At 46.7% G+C, this 19,715-nt stretch overlaps 2 protein-coding genes across 3 annotated transcripts in view; both read left to right on the top strand.

Annotated features, from left to right (window-relative positions):
• CHEK2 (checkpoint kinase 2) overlaps positions 1 to 13,823 on the top strand; it is a 53,187-nt gene extending 39,364 nt beyond the window's left edge. For both annotated transcript variants that reach the window (XM_074972956.1, XM_074972957.1), the window contains 3 exons: positions 4,253 to 4,338; positions 10,055 to 10,135; positions 13,648 to 13,823. In XM_074972956.1, coding sequence (XP_074829057.1) covers positions 4,253 to 4,338; positions 10,055 to 10,135; positions 13,648 to 13,743 — 263 coding nt within the window. In that variant the 3' untranslated portion in view covers positions 13,744 to 13,823. The remainder of the gene's footprint in view (positions 1 to 4,252; positions 4,339 to 10,054; positions 10,136 to 13,647) is intronic.
• Positions 13,824 to 19,408: 5,585 nt separating this feature from the next.
• The window catches only part of TTC28 (tetratricopeptide repeat domain 28), a 482,751-nt gene continuing 482,444 nt past the window's right edge, over positions 19,409 to 19,715 (top strand). The window contains exon 1 of the mRNA XM_074973004.1: positions 19,409 to 19,512. Coding sequence (XP_074829105.1) covers positions 19,417 to 19,512 — 96 coding nt within the window. The 5' untranslated portion in view covers positions 19,409 to 19,416. The remainder of the gene's footprint in view (positions 19,513 to 19,715) is intronic.

The following is a 19,715-nucleotide window of genomic DNA, read 5'->3' as shown; positions in this document are numbered from 1 at the left end:
CCGTCCCTCCATGAAATCAACGGCCGACAATCGTTTCGGTGAGGTCTGTCGGGGCACCTTGAAAAGTTTAATGGAGTTTCAGTCGTGCCTGGAGGGGGAGGGATAGCTCAGTGGGTTGAGCATTGGCATGCTAAACCCAGGGTTTTGAGTTCAATTCTTGAGGGGGCCATTCTGTGTGACAGTTGTTTTTGTTGTTCCTTGATGTAAAGCCACCCCCTTTATTGATTTTAATTCCCTGTAAGTCAACCATGTAAGCCATGTTGTCAGTCTCCCCTCCCTCCGTCAGAGCAATGGCAGACAACCGTTCTGTGCCTTTTTTCCGTGCAGACACCATACCACGGCAAGCATGGAGCCCGCTTAGATCACTTTGGCAATTATGAGCACATTATTCAGCAGTATCTGCAGCACCAGAACCTGCCAAAGCGAAACCGGGCGAGTAGGCGACGTCAGCGCAGTAACGAGAGTGATGAGGACATGGACACAGACTTCTGTCAAAGAACGGGCCTTGGCAATGTGGGCATCATGGTGCTAATGGGGCAGGTTCATGCTGTGGAACGCCGATTCTGGGCTCGGGAAACAAGCACAGACTGGTGGGACCGCATAGTGTTGCAGGTCTGGGACGATTCCCAGTGGCTGCGAAACTTTCGCATGCGTAAGGGCACTTTCATGGAACTTCGTGACTTGCTTTCCCCTGCCCTGAAGTGCAAGAATACCAAGATGAGAGCAGCCCTCACAGTTGAGAAGCGAGTGGCAATAGCCCTGTGGAAGCTTGCAATGCCAGACAGCTACCGGTCAGTTGGGAATCAATTTGGAGTTGGCAAATCTACTGTGGGGGCTGCTGTTATGCAAGTAGCCAACGCAATCAAAGGTCTGCTGATATCAAGGGTAGTGAGTCTGGGAAATGTGCAGGTCATAGTGGATGGCTTTGCTGCAATGGGATTCCCTAACTGTGGTGGGGCCATAGACGGAACCCATATCCCTATCTTGGCACCGGAGCACCAAGGCAGCGAGTACATAAACCGCAAGGGGTACTTTTCAGTGGTGCTGCAATCACTGGTGGATCACAAGGGACGTTTCACCATCATCAACGTGGGATGGCCGGGAAAGGTACATGACGCTCGCATCTTCAGGAACTCTGGTCTGTTTCAACAGCCGCAGCAAGGGACTTACTTCCCAGACCAGAAAATAACTGTTGGGGAGGTTGAAATGCCTACAGTTACTCTTGGGGACCCAGCCTACCCCTTAATGCCATGGTTCATGAATCCATACACAGGCAGCCTGGACAGTAGTCAGGAGCTGTTCAACTACAGGCTGAGCAAGTGCAAAATGGTGGTAGAATGTGCATTTGGGTGTTTAAAAGCGCGCTGGCGCAGTTTACTGACTCGCTTAGACCTCAGCGAAACCAATATTCCTATTGTTATTACTGCTTGCTGTGCGCTCCACAATATCTGTGAGAGTAAGGGGGAGATGTTTATGGTGGGGTGGGAGGTTGAGGCAAATCGCCTGGCCGCTGGTTACGCGCAGCCAGACACCAGGGCGGTTAGAAGAGCACAGGAGGGCGCGGTGCTCATCAGAGAAGCTTTGAAAACCAGTTTCATGACTGGACAGGCTACAGTGTGAAAGTTCTGTTTGTTTCTCCTTGATGAAACACCTCCCCCCCCCCCCCCCCTTGGTTCACTCTACTTCCCTGTAAGCTAAGCACCCTCCCCTCCCCCCTTCGATCACCGCTTGCAGAGGCAATAAAGTCATTGTTGCTTCACATTCATCACACAAATAGGGGGATAACTGCCAAGGTAGCCCGAGAGGGGTGGGGGAGGAGGGAAGGACAAGGCCACACTGCACTTTAAAACTTAAAAGCTTAAAAAAATTAAAACTTATTGAATGCCAGCCTTCTGTTGCTTGGGCAATCCTCTGGGATGGAGTGGCTGGGTGGCCAGAGGCTCCCCCGCTGCATTCTTGGGCATCTGGGTGAGGAGGCTATGGAACTTGGGAAGGAGGGCGGTTGGTTACACAGGGGCTGTAGCGGCGGTCTGTGCTCCTGCTGCCTTTCCTGCAGCTCAACCATATGCTGGAGTATATTAGTTTGATCCTCCAGCAGCCTCAGCATTGAATCCTGTCTCCTCTCATCACGCTGTTGCCACCTCTCCTCTTCAGCCCGCCACCTCTCCTCGCGTTCATGTTGTGCTTTCCTGCACTCTGACATTGTCTGCCTCCATGCATTCATCTGTGCTCTGTCAGTGTGGGAGGACAGCATGAGGTCAGAGAACATTTAATCGCAACTGCGTTTTTTTCGCCTTCTAATCTTCGCTAGCCTCTGGGAAGGAGAAGATACAGTGATCCTTGAAACACATGCAGCTGGTGGAAGGAAAAAAAGGGACAGTGGTATTTAAAAAGACACATTTTATAGAACAATGGGTACACTCTTTCATGGTAAACCTTGCTGTTAACATTACATACATAGCACATATGCTTTCGTTACAAGATTGCATTTTGCCTCCCCGCACCGCGTGGCTAACCTCTCCCCCCGCCACATGGCTAACAGTGGGGAACATTTCTGTTCAGCCACAGGCAAACAGCCCAGCAGGAACGGGCACCTCTGAATGTCCCCTTAAGAAAAGCACCCTATTTCAACCAGGTGACCATGAATGATATCACTCTCCTGAGGATTACACAGAGAGATAAAGAACGGATGTTGTTTGAATGCCAGCAAACATACGCTGCAATGCTTTTTTCTGCAATGATTCCCGATTACGTGCTACTTGCCTGGTGTGGTAAAGTGTCCTACCATGTTGGACGGAATAAGGCTGCCCTCCCCAGAAACCTTTTGCAAAGGCTTTGGGAGTACATCCAGGAGAGCTTTATGGAAATGTCAGTGGAGGATTTCCGCTCCATCCCCAGATATGTTAACAGACTTTTCCACTAGCTGTACTGGCCGTGAATGCTAGGGCAAATGAATCATTAAACACTCTTGCTTTTAAACCATGTATACTATTTAAAAAGGTACACTCACTAGAGGTCCTTTCTCCGCCTGGCGGGTCCGGGAGGCAGCTTTGGGTGGGTTTGGGGAGTACTCGGTCCTGGTCCAGGGTGAGAAACTGTTCCTGGCTGTCGGGAAAACCGGTTTCTCCGCTTGCTTGCTGTGAGCTATCTTCAGCCTCCTCCTCTTAATCTTCCTCGTCCCCAAAACCTGCTTCCGTGTTGCCTCCCACTCCATTGACGGAGTCAAAGCACAGGGTTGGGGTAGTGGTGGCTGCACCCCCTAAAATGGCATGTAGCTAATCATAGAAGCATCATGTTTGAAGCTCTGACCTGGAGTGTCTGTTCCCCTCTCTGGTTTTTTGGTAGGCTTGCCTCAGCTCCTTAAGTTTCACGCGGCACTGCCTCGGGTCCCTGTTATGGCCTCTGTCCTTCATGCCCTGGGAGATTTTTACAGATGTTTTGGCATTTCAAAAACTGGAATGGAGTTCTGATAGCACGGATTCGTCTCCCCATACAGAGATCAGATCCCGTACCTCCCGTTCGGTCCATGCTGGAGCTCTTTTGGGATTTTGGGACTCCATCATTGTCACTTCGGTTGATGAGCTCTGCATGTCCACCTCTGCTGATGAGCTGTGCACTCACCTGCAGCTTACCACGCTGGTCAAACAGGAAATGAGATTCAAAAGTTAGCGGGCCTTTTCCTGTCTACCTGGCCGGTGCATCTGAGTTGAGAGCGCTGTCCAGAGTGGTCACAATGGAGCACTCCGGGATAGTTCCCGGAGGCCAATACCATCAAATTGCGTCCACAGTACCCCAAATTTGACCCGGCAAGGCCGATTTCAGCGCTAATCCCCTTGTCGGGGGTGGAGTAAAGAAATCGATTTTAAGAGCCCTTTAAGTTGAAAAAAAGGGCTTCATCGTGTGGACAGATGCAGGGTTAAATTGATTTAATGCTGCTAAATTTGACCTCAACTCCTAGTGTAGACCAGGCCTAAAGTGCCACAAGTACTCCTCGTTCTTTGTACTCAGAACAGTCTTTTAACAGTGAATGTGTGAAATAGCTTACAAAGCAGGAAGTGTTTACTTGTTAATGGAAGAAAACACTTTTGCTAACCCTGAACTTCCAGGCTCTAAAGTGAAATATTTGGATTTATTTTATTAATGTACATCACAATCCTTTGTACTACCTTAAACACATTGGATAATTTATTTTAAAGTTATGGAGTCATTAGATTATTGGCGTTATGCCAATCACCTTATTTTATTATTTTAGCTTTGGATCTTGTGAAGAAGCTGTTAGTAGTGGATCCAAATAAACGTCTTACAACGGAAAAAGCCTTAGAACATCCCTGGCTTCAGGTATGTGTTGAATCATGTATTTAAAGTACAGTACAGCAACAACATTCTGGGAGGGGTACTGCCTATTTATCGTGTGGCATATATAAGGCTTCATTCACAAGGAACATTACGGCTAGTTAGACTAGCTGTATAAGGTGGCTTAGAACAGTCTCTCTCATGGCTTAAAAGCTCTTTCTTAATGAAAATGCAACAATTATTCAGTGGTTTAACTTTTCAAGACATTACCAATGTCTGAAGAGGAGTGAGCCAGTAGTTGCCCAGCAGGAGAGTATGCTCCACCCCTCAGAGCGTGGAGTGGGGCAGGGGAAGGGTAACTGCTAAGGTCATTAGAGGATCTGTGCAGCATGTCAGATCCTTGCTTGAATGGAGCACACAGTGTGGAGGGGGTTCCTTTTGTGACTTCATTGTCATAAGACCAACTATGGTGCTTGGAATTGGAAAATTCCTACTCTGCATTCTTCTGGGTTCACTCACTATTCTGTACCTCGCAGTCCTGTCAATCTCCTGGAGTGGATTAACTGAGTACAGATTTACATTTTAGGTTTTAGTTCCGTGCAGTTTATTTAAACACTGCTTGGTGGGTTCTAAAAACCACTGATGGTGGACATAATGGGAAAGGAGGCAATAAATTACAAGGGATAAAAAATAAGTGGGAGTGGCATTATAGACGAGATGAGAATTTGAGAAGTTTCAAAGTGTAGTCAGTTGAATCTCTTAAAATTCTGGTTGTATTTCTCCTCTGGGGAGGGCTCTGATTGCCACATTGTAATTTTAGTGAGACTGACAGGCACACTGGTCAGAAAAGAGTTTATAAGAATATCACAGCTGAAAAATGGTGCTTTGGGTTAATGGTCATAATGGGACAGTGAATTCATACGCTATCTTTGCCAAGACACAAATACCAAGCCATTTTTTAATTGACAGATGTGGTCTGGGGTGTTGTCCTGGAAAAGCAATGCTTTGGCCAAAAGGAAATCTGACAGATTATTCAGCATTTAATAGACCATACACATTTGCATCACAGCAGAGTTCTTTGGTGATAACTTGGAAACAGAGTTTTGTATGCAGGATTTTAATCTTGGCTCACTTCACAACTAGCAGGGGAAAGCTGCTTTCATCTGACAAAAATATAGGGGGCAGGAATACTTTACTTTAAGATGGGACTGCTATGGTTTCTACCCTCCACCCACCAAAATCCAAATGTCAGTCAATCCCTATTTTTAGAAATATTTCCTTACATGGCTGGCTGCCATCTTATACGAGTTGTTTGCAGGTGATGTACCCCTGGCTGCTCTGAAGGCCAGCATCCCAAATGTTCAGTTCTAGATGTCAGGCCACTTGAACACCACCAGAGGAGCCACTTGAGCTCCTGTAACTGTGTGCAGTGAGGAGCTGATGGCCCTCCACTCTCTCTGCCATTGTCTGTAAGTATTGTTTTTAAAAACTAGCATAGAAGCAGCACGATGGATGTGTGCATCAGATATACAGATGATGTCTATCAGGCCACAAGAGTTTGAAATGTCTTAGTATTTTTAGCTCCTTAGAGAAATGTTCAGCTATTAATAATAATTCAACCCCTCTGTCCAAATTTTCATTTCTGAACACTACATTTTTTAACCAGTAAGACCACCAATTTAGTGTTGAAATATTTCTCCTGATGTTTAACCTAAAATTAACCGGGTTTTCTTGTTTTTTTTTTTTTTTTTTTTTTAAACTCCAATGGTCTACTCAAGACATGGAGCAGAGAGAGCAGCATTCAAGATAGGTTTTATAGTGTCCACTTTTTTTACCTGGGCTCTATCAGGCTTTGTATTCTAGTTTCAAGAAACTAATATTAACAAAATGGATATTAAGCAAGAGATTTCCAAAAGTTCAAATGGCAGTTAGCTACTATTTGTGTCTCTGAAAATCTTACTCTAAAATGCACAGTGACCTATTCTGTATCAGTTTTTTGTGGGTGATCTAGGTTTGATATGAATAAGGCCCATATGCTCGACAATTTTACATGGTCAAAGCTGATTAAATGATGCTGCAGGCCCAGTTTTAGCTCAGCTAGTACTAGTTGAGTATTCTGTGATCCATTGAGGAATGAAAAGATGGGAGAATAGCAATAATATTTTGTTCTTACTTGTGATGCACACAGTAACCAGCTGACCAAAATTCATCATTCTGCTGGTACAGAGACCACAGGATTCTATGGAGGATTGTGCAGACAAATTCACTGCACAGTTACTGTTGCAGTCCTCACAGAATGTTGTCCTTGGAAATTTATTTGTGTGTGTGTGTGTGTGTGTGTGTGTGCGCGTGCTAGCCCATGTCTTCCTGGAAGTGATGGACACAAATCTTGCCTAAGGAGTAAAGAGCTCCCAAAGGACTAGCCACATATTGGACCTAATATCTGGGTCTGCTCTGAGTATACTGTGTCTGTTATTTGCAAAGCTTATGTTGCATGGTTTCACCATCACATCATACAGTTCCATTCAAGGTATAGTCCACACCTGTATTATCACTGGAGTAGTTTTTCTTGTAGCCCTGGACGCTGCTGAACTCAGTGTGTGCCTGTCCTCCCCCACTGGTCATGAGATATGTGTCTAATCCCACTTCCATCTGTTAGGATATAGATATTCAGACCTGTCTGTAAAGGGCTATACTCTTAAGAATTTAGGTGTATTCTTATCACTTGGCCAGTTATAGAGGTATAAAAGAAAGAAATAAAATCACTGTCTGCCGGTGTAAGGTCCTTCTCTTACTGTGGCAGTCTGAGGCCCTGTTCTTAGGCTAAGGCCTTTGGCTAAGCAGCAGAGGCAGCCATAAGCTGGGAAGCGAACGGTCACATCCTCACATTCCAAACTAGTCACATTGAAAGAAGGTGCTATTGGGTTGTTAGGAATACGGTCCTGTCCTATCACCTCCAGAGAAAGGGAAGTGCCTAGAAGATGTAAAAGGAAACTTAGTTTGATAGCATCCTGTCTAGCAAGAACTCACTTATCAATAGCTGGGGTGTGAAATCCTCATTTCTGTGTTTGTTCTATCACTGTCGTCCCCATTTCCTTATTGTTTGTCTGTATAATGTCTGTCTGGTTCTGTGATTGTTTCTGTCTGCTGTATAATTAATTTTGCTGGGTATAAACTAATTAAGGTGGTTGGGATATAATTGGTTAAATAATCATGTTACAATATGTTAGGATTGGTTAGTTAAATTTCAGGAAAATGATTGGTTAAGGTATAGCTAAGCAGAACTCAAGTTTTACTATATAGTCTGCAGTCAATCAGGAAGTGTGTGTGTGTGGGTGGGGAAGAAATTGGAATCATGTTTTGCTAAGGGATGGGGAATGGGAACAGGGACACAGGTAAGGCTCTGTGGTGTCAGAGCTGGGAAGGGGGACACTAAGGAAAGAAACTGGAATCATGCTTGCTGGAAGTTCACCCCAATAAACATCGAATTGTTTGTGCCTTTGGACTTCGAGTATTGTTGCTCTCTGTTCATGCGAGAAGGACCAGGGAAGTAAGTGGGTGAAGGAATAAGCCCTCTAACACCATCCACAGAGTAATTCGTCTCATTATAACGGAGATCTGCTTTTCAGATGCTTGTGGAGTTGTCTTGTAGTAGTTTGAGTCATAACTACAAGGTGGGAATTAAACCAGGGGTTCTCAAATGTATTTGTAGTCTGGATCATATGTTAATAGAGAGATTGCTTGCTTGGACACCACCCCTCACATTAATGACTGTGGACCACCTCTCTTTCCATTTGCCATTGCAAGGTATATCTATGCAGCTACAGCAATAGCTTCCCTGGCAAATAACACTTAGACATTACTTGATGTGTTTTTATTTTTTTAATGTGTGGCGTGCCCTGTCCTCTTTTGGGAAAAGTTAATCATGTTATTTTTGCTGCTTTTTTAAATATAATCTCCCATCAGTTCTGTTTCTTTCTCTCCTTCTGCTCGTACTACATTTCCACTTGTGCAAGTCTCCCCATTTCCATTGCACGTGTTTCCCAGCCATTTGCTTCCTTTCTCTGGCTGTTGACTGGTTCCTCTTTCCTCCCCTCTTCCTCTTATGCAGCAAACCCTGGCCTAGTGAAAGCAGCAAGATTGGCTTCTTCTCCTTGCTTCCAGCCACTTTTACAGGCAGTGAGGAACCTGGATACCTGTAGGAGGAGCTGAGAACCAGGAGAACAGTATCCTGTGACCAATCAGCCTGTCCACAGACCACCACCATATGCTTCATGGTTCACAGTTTGGGAATTACTCTATGAGCAAATTGTGTCTCCAGTGGGGGATTGGGTAGGCAGAATCCTGTACCCCGTATTACTTAATGTGTGTGTGTGTATATATATATGATGCATCGCGGCTAGATGGTTTCTAAATATAAGGCAGAGTTTCATAAGCAAGTTTCCTTTGTGGCTTGCTTGTTCAGGGGATTTGTTGGAAGCACTGAGTCAGGTTAAGAACTTTCTTAGCTCTTGACAACACTCTTTCCATGGCATCCCCCTGTGTCAGACATAGTACAAAACTGTATTTTCCCATTATGCTATGACCATCTTACAATGGCATCATGTGCTCTTTGTAGGTATGAGACTTGTTTACTGTAATTCCCTTTTAGCAAGCTGTTTTCCTCATCATTTGCAGCTTGTTTAAATGCAACAGTGTATTTGAGCTGCTGTGATCATATTGCATGTGCCTTGACTTTTGTATATTGGCTCTCTATAAAGTCATTGGCCTTGAGTTTTCAGTCTTGATTTTTAAAGCTTTTAATGGTGTAGGTTCATTAGCAGCTTCCATATCTTCATCCTGACTGACATCTCTGTCCAAACACCACATGCCTTTGCTGTAGTGGCCTCTAGGGTATGAACTTTGCCTCTCAACCCCTCTTTCCCAACTTCTAAATGACACTTTAAAAAAAAAAAAAATCCCTAAAAATGCATGGTCACTCCTTGTTAACCCCCCACCTTTTTTTTAACCTTCCTTCTCTTTGTTCATTCATCACTGACTCTGCTTACTCCATTCCCTTTTTTTCTTTAAAGTTTTAATATGGTAGTTCTTAAAGTCTTAGGCAGCTTTCAGAGTGTCTGTTTTTATTGTTCTTTGGTGCCCCAGTCACTTCTGTGTGGTGTATGATGAATCAGTAAATATGTTATAGCAGAAACATATAAATAATTACAGGTTTCAGAGTAGCAGCTGTGTTAGTCTGTATTCGCAAAAAGAAAAGGAGTACTTGTGGCACCTTAGAGACTAACCAATTTATTTGAGCATGAGCTTTCGTGAGCTACGGATGCATTCTGATGAAGTGAGCTGTAACTCACGAAAGCTTATGCTCAAATAAATTTGTTAGTCTCTAAGGTGCCACAAGTACTCTTTTTCTTTTTATATAAATAATTGTAAGACTTGGTATATTTTCCTGCACCTTCATAAAGAATGTTACTTTTGAAAGCTCCCTTCAAATTGAAGCTTTTAATTCCCTCTCCCACCATCACAGGCTGAGGAGGGTTGAATGGAGTCTCTCGATACCTTTCCTAACTAACTTTGGTAGGAATTACTACTAAGTGTGCAGCCTTTCAGCATTCCCAGCCCCAGGGAGACTGGTCCTGGGAACCTAATTTGAGGAACACATGGTAGTGCAACGCCCTAACCACAGGACTCACCTAACCAGCCATATCTTAGACTTTTTCCCCCCAAACATTCCATGTAACTAAATGTTTATAATTCTTCACAGGATGAAAATATGAAGAGCACATTTCAAGAGCTACTCTCACAAACAAGAGTCTCTATGCATCCACCACAGACATCAAGACTGGTATGATTTTTGCTTTGTTGTTTTTTAGTTTGCATTTAAAACACGCTGAGTAGGTGTTACCCTGAGTAGGTCACAGCTGAGAGTGCCAGATTCAGGACAAACTACTGAAAAATAGGGCAGACTCACCACAAACTGGTGGTTATTATATCATTAGATTATACCAAGCCAGTAGCAAAAATAAATTTCTGTCTCACTGCACTGGTTAACAAGAAGTCAAAAATGCAGTCTCCTTAAGCATTCAGGCCTTTGTCTTACCACCCAGACACTGGACCCTCACAAGTGGTTACTGAAAACCAATTTAATCAAACATAGGGTCTTTCCAGTCTCAAGAAATTGGGTCAATATATAACTCAGATCTTACCCAATAATCACGCCGCTGCTAATCCTTTAACTAAAATCTAAAGGTTTATTAAGAAAAGCCAAGAGTTAATATGGTTAATAGATCATATGCATACAATAATTGCAGTGTTCTTATATCAGGTTTGTAGAAGTGATGTTATAGACGGGGGTGGCCAAATTTACTGAATGCCGGAGCCGCATACGACAATCTTCAGAAGTTGGAGAGCCGGGGCACGCTTGCCGGGGCTCAGGTCTTCAGCCACGCGGGAAGTACCTGCTGGAACTCGGGGCTTCAGCCCTGCTCCAGCTGAAGCCCCAAGCCTTGGCGGGCACCCCGCCGCCTCCTCCCCTCCCACCGATTTTTGCCAAGGTTTGCTGGCCCTGCTAAGTCACCTGGTGCTGCCAGGTCCCCTTCCTGCATGGCAGCTACTGGCGCTGGCAAGCTGGGAGCTGTGGCCATGGGAAGAGGGAGTGGCCACAGCTGGGAGCTACAGGGAGAGCCACTGCTTTTGCTGATGCATCTCCCTGAGGAGCTAAAGCAGTGGAAGCTCCCTGCAGCTGTTTGCTGCTGTCTCTCCATGTGGAGCTAACACCTGGGAGCTACAGGGAGGGGCCGCTGAGGGTAAGAGGGGGTGGGTGCCTGGGGGGCGTGACTCAAGCTGTTGGGGAGGGGGAGTGAGAATCTTTAAACTGTACCCCCACACTCTCAGCAGGCACCAGTCATCTCTGTCAGAAGCTCCTAGCCCCACCACCCTCCTCAGGGTAGAAGTCCTGAGCCTCCCTCCCTTTCCCCCCAGTCTGGTAGGTGGAGAATGGGGGTGTGGGGGGGCTCCGTGAACCTCACTTCAACTGTAAAAGAGCTGCATGTGGCTCGCAAGCTGGCTTGAAAAGTCTCTCTGGTAACTTCCAAAAAATGGGAAGATCCTCAGTCCATCATTCAATATCCTCCTTTTAGTTGTAAAACCACAGTCCAGAGAATCAGAGCTGGAAAGAGGCAAAATGGAGTCATCTCAGGGATCTTTTCTACCCTTTGCCATGTGCCTGGAAATTTTCTGTTTCAAACAAAGCTCACAGCGCAGTTTGTGGAAAGTTACTGGCACAAAATGGAGTCCAGGATCACATGAGCATATCATCTGTTGTTACAAGGCTTGATGACTCTCAGGGGCAGCCATTGCCCATATCCGTGCTGAGGTGTCCACAGGAAGATCTTCCTGGGTATAATGAATTTCTTCTGTGGCCCATTATGAAAGCTAAGTGTATTTAATGGGCCATCAAACTTGAATAGTCCATTCACAATGTGCTGGCTAAACTGGATGTAAACTACCTTGTGGGTGTTACCCCAGGAACAAACACATTTGAGATACAGATATATAGCCTATGTCCATAGCTTCAGATACAATGATGATACATGGATTTAAACAGGATAACTTTATTTGGAAAATCATAACTTTTCCATTGACACCTTACAAAATATACTTCGTACAAAATCTGTTGCAATTGTCTAACAGTGGCAATAAATATCATTGATATAAATGGTCATATTTCAATCATGCATGCATCACAGTAGGAATAAAATGAAATTTATATGCAGAGAAATTGAGATTAGAAAGAAATCCATTTATAGTAGTAAAAATTGATTTTGAATATTTATCCTGCAGAAACTTATAATTTCAAGCTAGTGTGGCGGGGAGGGATAGCTCAGTGGTTTAAGCATTGGCCTGCTAAACCCAGGGTTGTGAGTTCAATCCTTGAGGGGGCCATTTAGGGATCTGGGGCAAAAATTGGGGATTGGTCCTGCTTTGAGCAGGGGGTTGGACTAGATGATCTCCTGAGGTCCCTTCCAACCTGATATTCTATGATTACACCCCTGCATGCTCTATGATTATGTAGCACTGTGCTGGTTAGCTCTGTCAGTTACTATACCTTTTACCAGTAGAATCAGTAGGTATCATCAAAGCACTTAAGTATGTGGTTAATTCTAAGTGCATAAATTGTCCCAGTAGACTTCAATAGGACTATTCTTGTGCTTAAAATAAACCATATGCTTGAGTATATTTGATCATCAGAGCTTTAAAGACCCAGATACTTAATATCCTAGGAAGAACTGACATTAACTGAAGGCTGGAGATCGTGTGCAGGGTTGTCACTGTAAGATGGTAAGAAGGAAAGATAAGAGTAAGATTGGGGAGCTGGGTGCTTCCTTGTATTTTATTTTACCTTTTTGAGGGGAAAGAATGGAGAGAGAGAAGGGATTAAGAGCAGCTGTCTGATGTTAGGTTTCAGAGTAGCAGCTGTGTTAGTCTGTATCCGCAAAAAGAAAAGGAGTACTTGTTGCACCTTAGAGACTAACAAATTTATTTGAGCATAAGCTTTCATGAGCTACAGCTCACTTCATCGGATGTGTCCACATGCATCCGATGAAGTGAGCTGTAGCTCACCAAAGCTTATGCTCAAATAAATTTGTTGGTCTCTAAGGTGCCACAAGTACTTTTTGTCTGATGTTAGAGGATCATATATGCTTGCTGATTGGGGAGGCCATTGCCAATTCCCACTGTCTTGCGGATAACATGAGGATCATCCCATCCTTAAAACAGGTCGCTATTTCTGCATCATTGCTGTAAATAAATCCAGCTCAGATGCCTTGTTTGTTATCAGAACTTTTAATATGTTCTTAAATTGTTTATCACATTTAGTTTAAGTCTGAAAGAAATTATTTGTTGCAGTTCCTTGATCAGATTTTTTGTACATCATCCCTCAGAGTGTTCATCTGGTTGGTGTCAGTCCAGGAAAAATTGACACATGAGGGGGCTTTGATGTAACCAGGACAAATAAAACTGACAACAAATGTGAGTTTACTAAATGACAGATGATCAAGAAAGAGGGAGAACTAGTCATATTAATTTTGTGGAGTGACAGGCAACCTGATAAATTGTTTTAAGGATTGGTAATGGTGAGAGTGCAGATGATGATGACTGAATCTTTTTCCATTGTTGATTGTGTTTTTGCTCTCAGTTGTCATATGGGAGGCAGCAAAGAGAGTTTTCTTAAACATCTTGAACTCACAGTAGGCATGATAGTTGGGCTCTGCCTCCATTCTGAACATATATTAAAATTAAAGGTGTTAGGTATTTGTGTTTGACTGGCATAGACATGCTCCTGCCTCTTTCTTTTAGCCAACCACAACCAGAAAACGTCCCCATGAAAAGGAAGAGGAATCTGGCTCTTCTAAGCATGCTGTTCCTTCTACATCATTTCAGGAAAAAAAGTGAAGGAAAGTAAACTTACTTGAATTGCTGTTTTTGTCTATCGATTATACAGATTTTTATAAGAAACGTTTTTCTCTTAATAATGGAATAATTGTTCTGTACTAATAATTGATAAATAAAAATAACTTTGTAAGAATGGAGTGACTCACTGAATTGGACAACAGCTTGTGGGGATTCCCATACATACAAGGTAAAATACCAAGCAAACTACCACCTGCCCTCAAACTTCTTTCTGGGGCAAAGTTATCAAGAGGGTGATGGCAGGCCAACTCCATAAGCAATGGGACCCTCCCTGGTAGTTTGGACCTCTGCCATTCTGGTTTCATAGTGCTGGAATGGCACAGAGATGGTATTCACAACACTAATGGATTACCTCAGGGCTCAGAAGTGAAATATACTTGGTAATGTTGCTGGACTTTCTCAACCATTGACACCATTTCATCATAAGGAAATGCCCTATGGGAACCCATAACAGGAATTTGCTTCAAGGTGATTCAGTCATTCAGATGATCCCAGAGCATGTGATGAACAGCTGATCCTCTTCCCCTACAGGCCGTTACCTGAAATGTACCACAGGTATCAAACTTTATTTTGCACTTATATGAAGCTACTGGTAGAGGCTGAGATGGTATGGGCTTCAGAAACAATTAGATGGTAAATTCTGGGTGACAGGGTCCATGGCTTTCTGTTTCTGTAAACTGCCTAGTATGCTTTCAGCTGCTGTAAAAACAAATGATGCCATCAATATATGGTTGGCATCTAGTTCTGTCTCCTTCTCAACAAATGTTTACATTATTTACCTTAGAAAAGGGATGAATAAGAAGGGACATTATAAAAGTATATAAAATATTTTATAGAGAAGTAGGTAACGAGAAGTTCTTTGAGTGCTTGCTCATGTCCACTCCACGTTAGATGTGCGTGTGCTGCATGCACCATCACCAGAGATTTTTTCCTTCAGTGGTATCTGTGAGGCTGGCTCTAGCACCCTCTGGTGCTGTACGCTCAGGCACCAGTATAAGGGGCCCGGCTGGTCCTGCACCCCCTTGGCTCCTTCTTACCACCCAGGACGGTTGATGAAACAACTTATCTTGCTTTGGCAAGGTGATCATTCAGTGGTTTTTCCTGTTGTTCTCTAGTTTAGTTACATTCAGTTTTAATTTCTAGTAGTAGTGTACATAGTGTAGATATTTTTAATTTATATAACCAGACCCCCTCTCTTAGCTTAGAGGGGTTCCTTTCACCCTTGGGGCGGGACATACCCCAGTCTCTGGACTTCAAACCTTGTGCCTCTTGTGCCAAGCCTATGCTGCTGAGAGACCCACACTGCAGCTGTCTGACGTGCCCGGGAGAAGCTCACGTACAAGAGTGTTGCCAAATCTTCGGCAACTACAAGCCCTTGTACAAAAAAGAGACTAAGAGCTGTCCTAATGGAAGCTGCTCTTAGGTCGGCATCAGAGTCAAGCCGGTCGGACTTGGCACTGAGCACCTCAGCTTTGGTGCGAATCTCCCCTCAGGCACTGTGTTTCTTGGTACTGTAGAGAGGGAACAGTACGAAGAAAGAAACACAAGAAATAAGGGTCAGAGGGGGGCACTCCCCGGTACCAAGGAAGGACAAACAAGGGGAATACAGCAGAGTACAACCTGTGTTGGGCCACTCCTCCATTCCTGTTCTGCTAGTGCCACGTTGACTCCTCCCTGCTTGCAGGTGCTGATAAGTCCACTGCAGGACCATCCTCCAACTCTGGGAAGACATCATGGAACGAGTAGGATCGCATTGCCTTCCACCCTGGAGGCCTTTGCAGCTGCCAGGGACCTGATGACATTCCTGGTTCCTCCGACCCCAATAGAACAACTACTGGCTCTGATGAGCATGAGCAGAAGGGAGCACATTGCCTCAAGCTGATACCCAGCACTGGGCCCTTCGGTGCTGACTAGAGGAAAAACAGCCCTTCTGTCATCAGTGAAATCTTCCCAGCTCTTCACCAGGGTCTCCTTAAGAGGACTAGTCCTCAGAGTTGGAGGTGGACCCCACCACACAACCAAGGGGTCGTCGCCAATACCCATCCTATGTTCCACTAGATCTTGGTGTGGGCCCTCCCCCTGGCACCTGGCCCAGAGGTAAGTGGCCGATGCAGGTCCAGTGGCCAATCGAATTTCCATGGGGTTTTACCCCGGTACCGGAACCACCACCCAGCTGTTTCTACTAGGTGATGTCCGAGAGGAGGGCTCCTCCACTGCACCGTCCGGCTGACCCAGTAGCAAGCCTGGTACTGACATGCAGGACTTAGGCCTAGGTGATATCTTTGGGGCTGAAGAAGAAGAGGAAGGCCCCCCGCACTGGTACAGGCCTCTTCCTCCTACCCTGATGAAGCTGTCTCGGGACCAAGCAGCTTGGTGCCTCAGGACAACTTTAGAGCTCATCAGGAGCTATTCAAAAGGGTAGCTTCTAACCTGGGGCTAGAGGTGGAGGTTCTTAGAGTCCTCACATAGCCTTATTGACATTTTGGCTACGGTGGTCCTGTCAAAGAAGGCCCTACCCCTCAATGAGGTCGTTATGGGTCCAGTCAGGTCCCTGTGGCAGACCCCATTCTCTCTCCCTCCCTCCCACCTCAAGGGCAGAGAAAAACTACTAAGTGTCTGCCAAGGGGTATGAATACCTGTACTTCCACCCTCCTCTCAGATCCCTTATCGTCACAGTGGCCAATGAGAGGGACAGGCAGGGAGAGTTAGGTGTGACCCTGAAGCAAAAGGACTTAAAGAAGCCATACCTGTTCTGTAGGAAGATTGGGTTATAGCTTCGCATTTCCAACCAAGAAGCCTTGCTTGGGAGGTATGATTACAACATTTGGGACTTCATGGCAAAGTTTAAAGACTTACTGCCCTAAGACTCCAGGCAAGAGTTATCTGCCCTAATGGAGGAAGGGAAGACCATAGCCTGAGCCTCCCTCCAAGTGGCCCAGGATGCAGCTGATGTGGCAGCCAGAACAATGGCTTTGGCCATGGTTATGAGTAAATGCTCCTGGCTCCAATCCTTGGGGTTGCCACCTGAGGTCCAACAGTTCATCCATGATCTTTCCTTTGAGGGTACCACCTCCTCCTTGGAGCAGATGGACTCAAAGCTCCATGGTCTGAAGGACTTCAGAGCTACCCTCACACCCCTGGATCTCTAATCTCTGGAACTTTTGAGGAAGCATATCAGGCCTCAACAGCCAACCCACTTCTTGGCTTTTCTGCCCTGCCAGGAGCTGTTTAAAAAACAGAGCAGGGGTTACAAGCACAGGCAACCGCTCCCCTCCACTTCAACCTCACTACTGGGTTCACACAGGTATCTGGGAGGCCCCAAACAAAATGTTTGAAGGTACACCCGAGAGCGTTATTAATTCCTGCACTGGATCCTGCCCCATTTTTGTTTTCAGACCATTTTTCCTACTTCAGCCCAGTGTGGTCCCTCATCACCTCGGACTGCTGGATGCTGAGTACAGCAGAGGAAGGTTACACCCTTCAGGTTTCTTCCTCCCACCCGCCACCCTGTCCCTTGTCAGGGACCTTTCTCACAAGCAACTTCTAGTCCACGAGGCACAAGCCCTCCTTCAGGTAGGGACTGTGGAGGTGATGCCCCAGAATGGGAGAGGGGAAGAGATTTTACTCTCATTATTTCCTAATCCCCGAAAGCCAGAGGGGCTCTCTGACCCATCCTAGACCTGCACTGCCTCAACAATTATCTCAAGAAACTGAGGTTCTGCATGGTTTCCCTGGTCTCTGCTATTTCCTGTCTGGATACAGGAGACTGGTATACCACCCTCGACTTCAAAAATCCCTATTTCCACATCTCCATCTTCCAGGGCCACAGAAGGTTCCTCAGATTTATCATAAACCAGACTCATTACCAGTTCACTGTCCTGCCCTTGGACTGTCAGCAGCCCCTTGGGTTTTCACAAAATGCATGGACTCTGTGCTCATAGTTCTCGCTCCCCTTGACTGGTGGAGGGATTCCTGAGTGGTGGCTGCAGGCGTTCCCTTTGTCACCTCCAAGCCTTCAGTATCCCAAATTTCAGATGCACCTAATCTAGGTTGGGGGACTCACCTTGGAATGCTGGGCCTGTTGGAATGCTTTCCCTGCACGTAAACTTCAGCCCCAGATGGCAGGGCTCAGGCTATCAGCCCTGGGTGGTGGGGCTCCAGCTTCTGTGGTTTATGTATTGCCCATGTCCTGGCTGTGACTTTTGCCTAAACTACCTCTGCTAAAATCTTAGCCTTGATTATGATAGATAGCATCACACTCGGACTTCTGTTGTGTTAGTTATGGGAGTCAAAACCCAAACCTGATAACTGGATGTACAAAGAGGAATATCAAGTAAGATGGAGGTGATACTAGTGTATATGATGGTGAGGAAGCACTGCTGTGTTCAAGCCTCACAAATGATATTGAAAAAAGTGGAAAGAGAATCTACAAAAAGGACTTGTCATCTGGACAATACTTCCCCTGAGAGACTAAGGCCTGGATGAGACCAGGAAATTAGGTCACTATAACTACATTGCTCAAAAATCCACACCCCTGAGTGACACGGTTAAATCAGCCTAACCCCTGCTGTAGACAGTGCTCGGCTGATGGGAGAATTCTCAGCTCCTGCATCTCAGGTAGGTGGAGTAGCTAAGCCAACAGGAGAGCCCCGCCAATTGGCGCCAATTTACTGAGGCGCTGGAGCGGCCTAGCTGCGGCGGTGCCAGCTGTAGCAGTTTACTGGTAGACAAGCCCTAAGTCTTGCATAGCCTTGTTGGTCCGAAGCGAGGAGAGAGAAGGCGGTTGAGGTAATGTCTCTGGGTGAGAGAGAGAGAGAGACGCTTTCAAGCTATGCACAGTTCTTCTTGAGGTCTGAGGTCCTCAGAGCACCCTTCTTCGACCCGAGGAAGAGTTCCCTGTAGCTGGAAAGCTTCTCTCTCTCTCACCAACAGAAGTTCGTCCAAAAAGGATATTACCTCAACCACCTTCTCTCGCCTGGGCGAGGTAGTTTACGGGGGTTTAGGGAAGAGGTGACCGACGCAGTGCCTGTAAGTACCGTCAAAGAAAGAAGACAAGTCCTAAATCTTTGAAAGAGCAGCCGCTATCACCACAACCTACAAGGGCTGAAAAACCATCCGTCAACTTCAGCGTCGAGGATACAATTTTTGTCTGGCATCCGTGTGTCATTCACCCCAGGACCAGCTTCAGGGCCGTAGTAAATGTCCCCTCGCTTGGCATCTTTGAGCCGAGTCGTCCCCAAACTATGCTCTTGTTCGCCCGCCCATGGGGCGAGAGGCGCTGGCCGCGGCCGGTCCTGCTGCCTGACGAGTCTCTCGGCGGCACCGGCCGCGGCCAGCGGCGCCGGGAGGGAGTTCGCCCAACCGGCGCCCGAGTTCGGGACGCGGCGCCGCCTGCCCCGCGGCCGAGCCCCGCAGCATGACGCTGGTGCCGCGATGCCCTCGGGGGGTCGCGGTCGAGCGTGTGGAAGGGGCGGAGCGAGCCCGGGGTCCGGCGCGAGCCCAGCCCTGGGGGCGGGGCTGGGGCAGCGCGGGTCCCACAGCAGCCGGAGCCCGGATCATGGCGCCGGGGGCTGGGGAGCCGGAGTGGGAGCAGCCCGACCCGGAGTGCGGGGCGGCGGCGGCACCCTGAGGAGGAGGAGCCGGAGCTCGAGCTCCATGGAGCAACAGGCGCCGCCGCCTGCCCCGCCGGGGGCCGCAACTGGGGGCTGGGCTCGTAAGCGGCAGCAGCGGCGGGACCTGGAGCCTCCCCGAGTAAGTTGTAGGCGGGCCGGGGCCGGGGCCGGGGCCCTGTGGCGGGAAGTGGAGGGCCCCGGCCAGGAGCAACTTCTCTGTCTCCTCAGCAGGCGGGAGCGGACCCCCCTGCCCCCAGCCGCGCGCTCCTTTTCCCCCTCCCCGGCCGCCCCCGCCCCCAGCCGCGCGCTCCTTTTCCCCCTCACCGGCCGCCCCCGCCCCCC

The sequence above is a fragment of the Natator depressus genome, chromosome 15 (genome assembly GCF_965152275.1).
Source record: "Natator depressus isolate rNatDep1 chromosome 15, rNatDep2.hap1, whole genome shotgun sequence".
In the NCBI taxonomy this organism is placed as follows: Eukaryota; Metazoa; Chordata; order Testudines; family Cheloniidae; genus Natator; species Natator depressus.
Note: the sequence above shows the minus strand (reverse complement) of the source record. Positions and strands in the feature narration are given on the sequence as shown.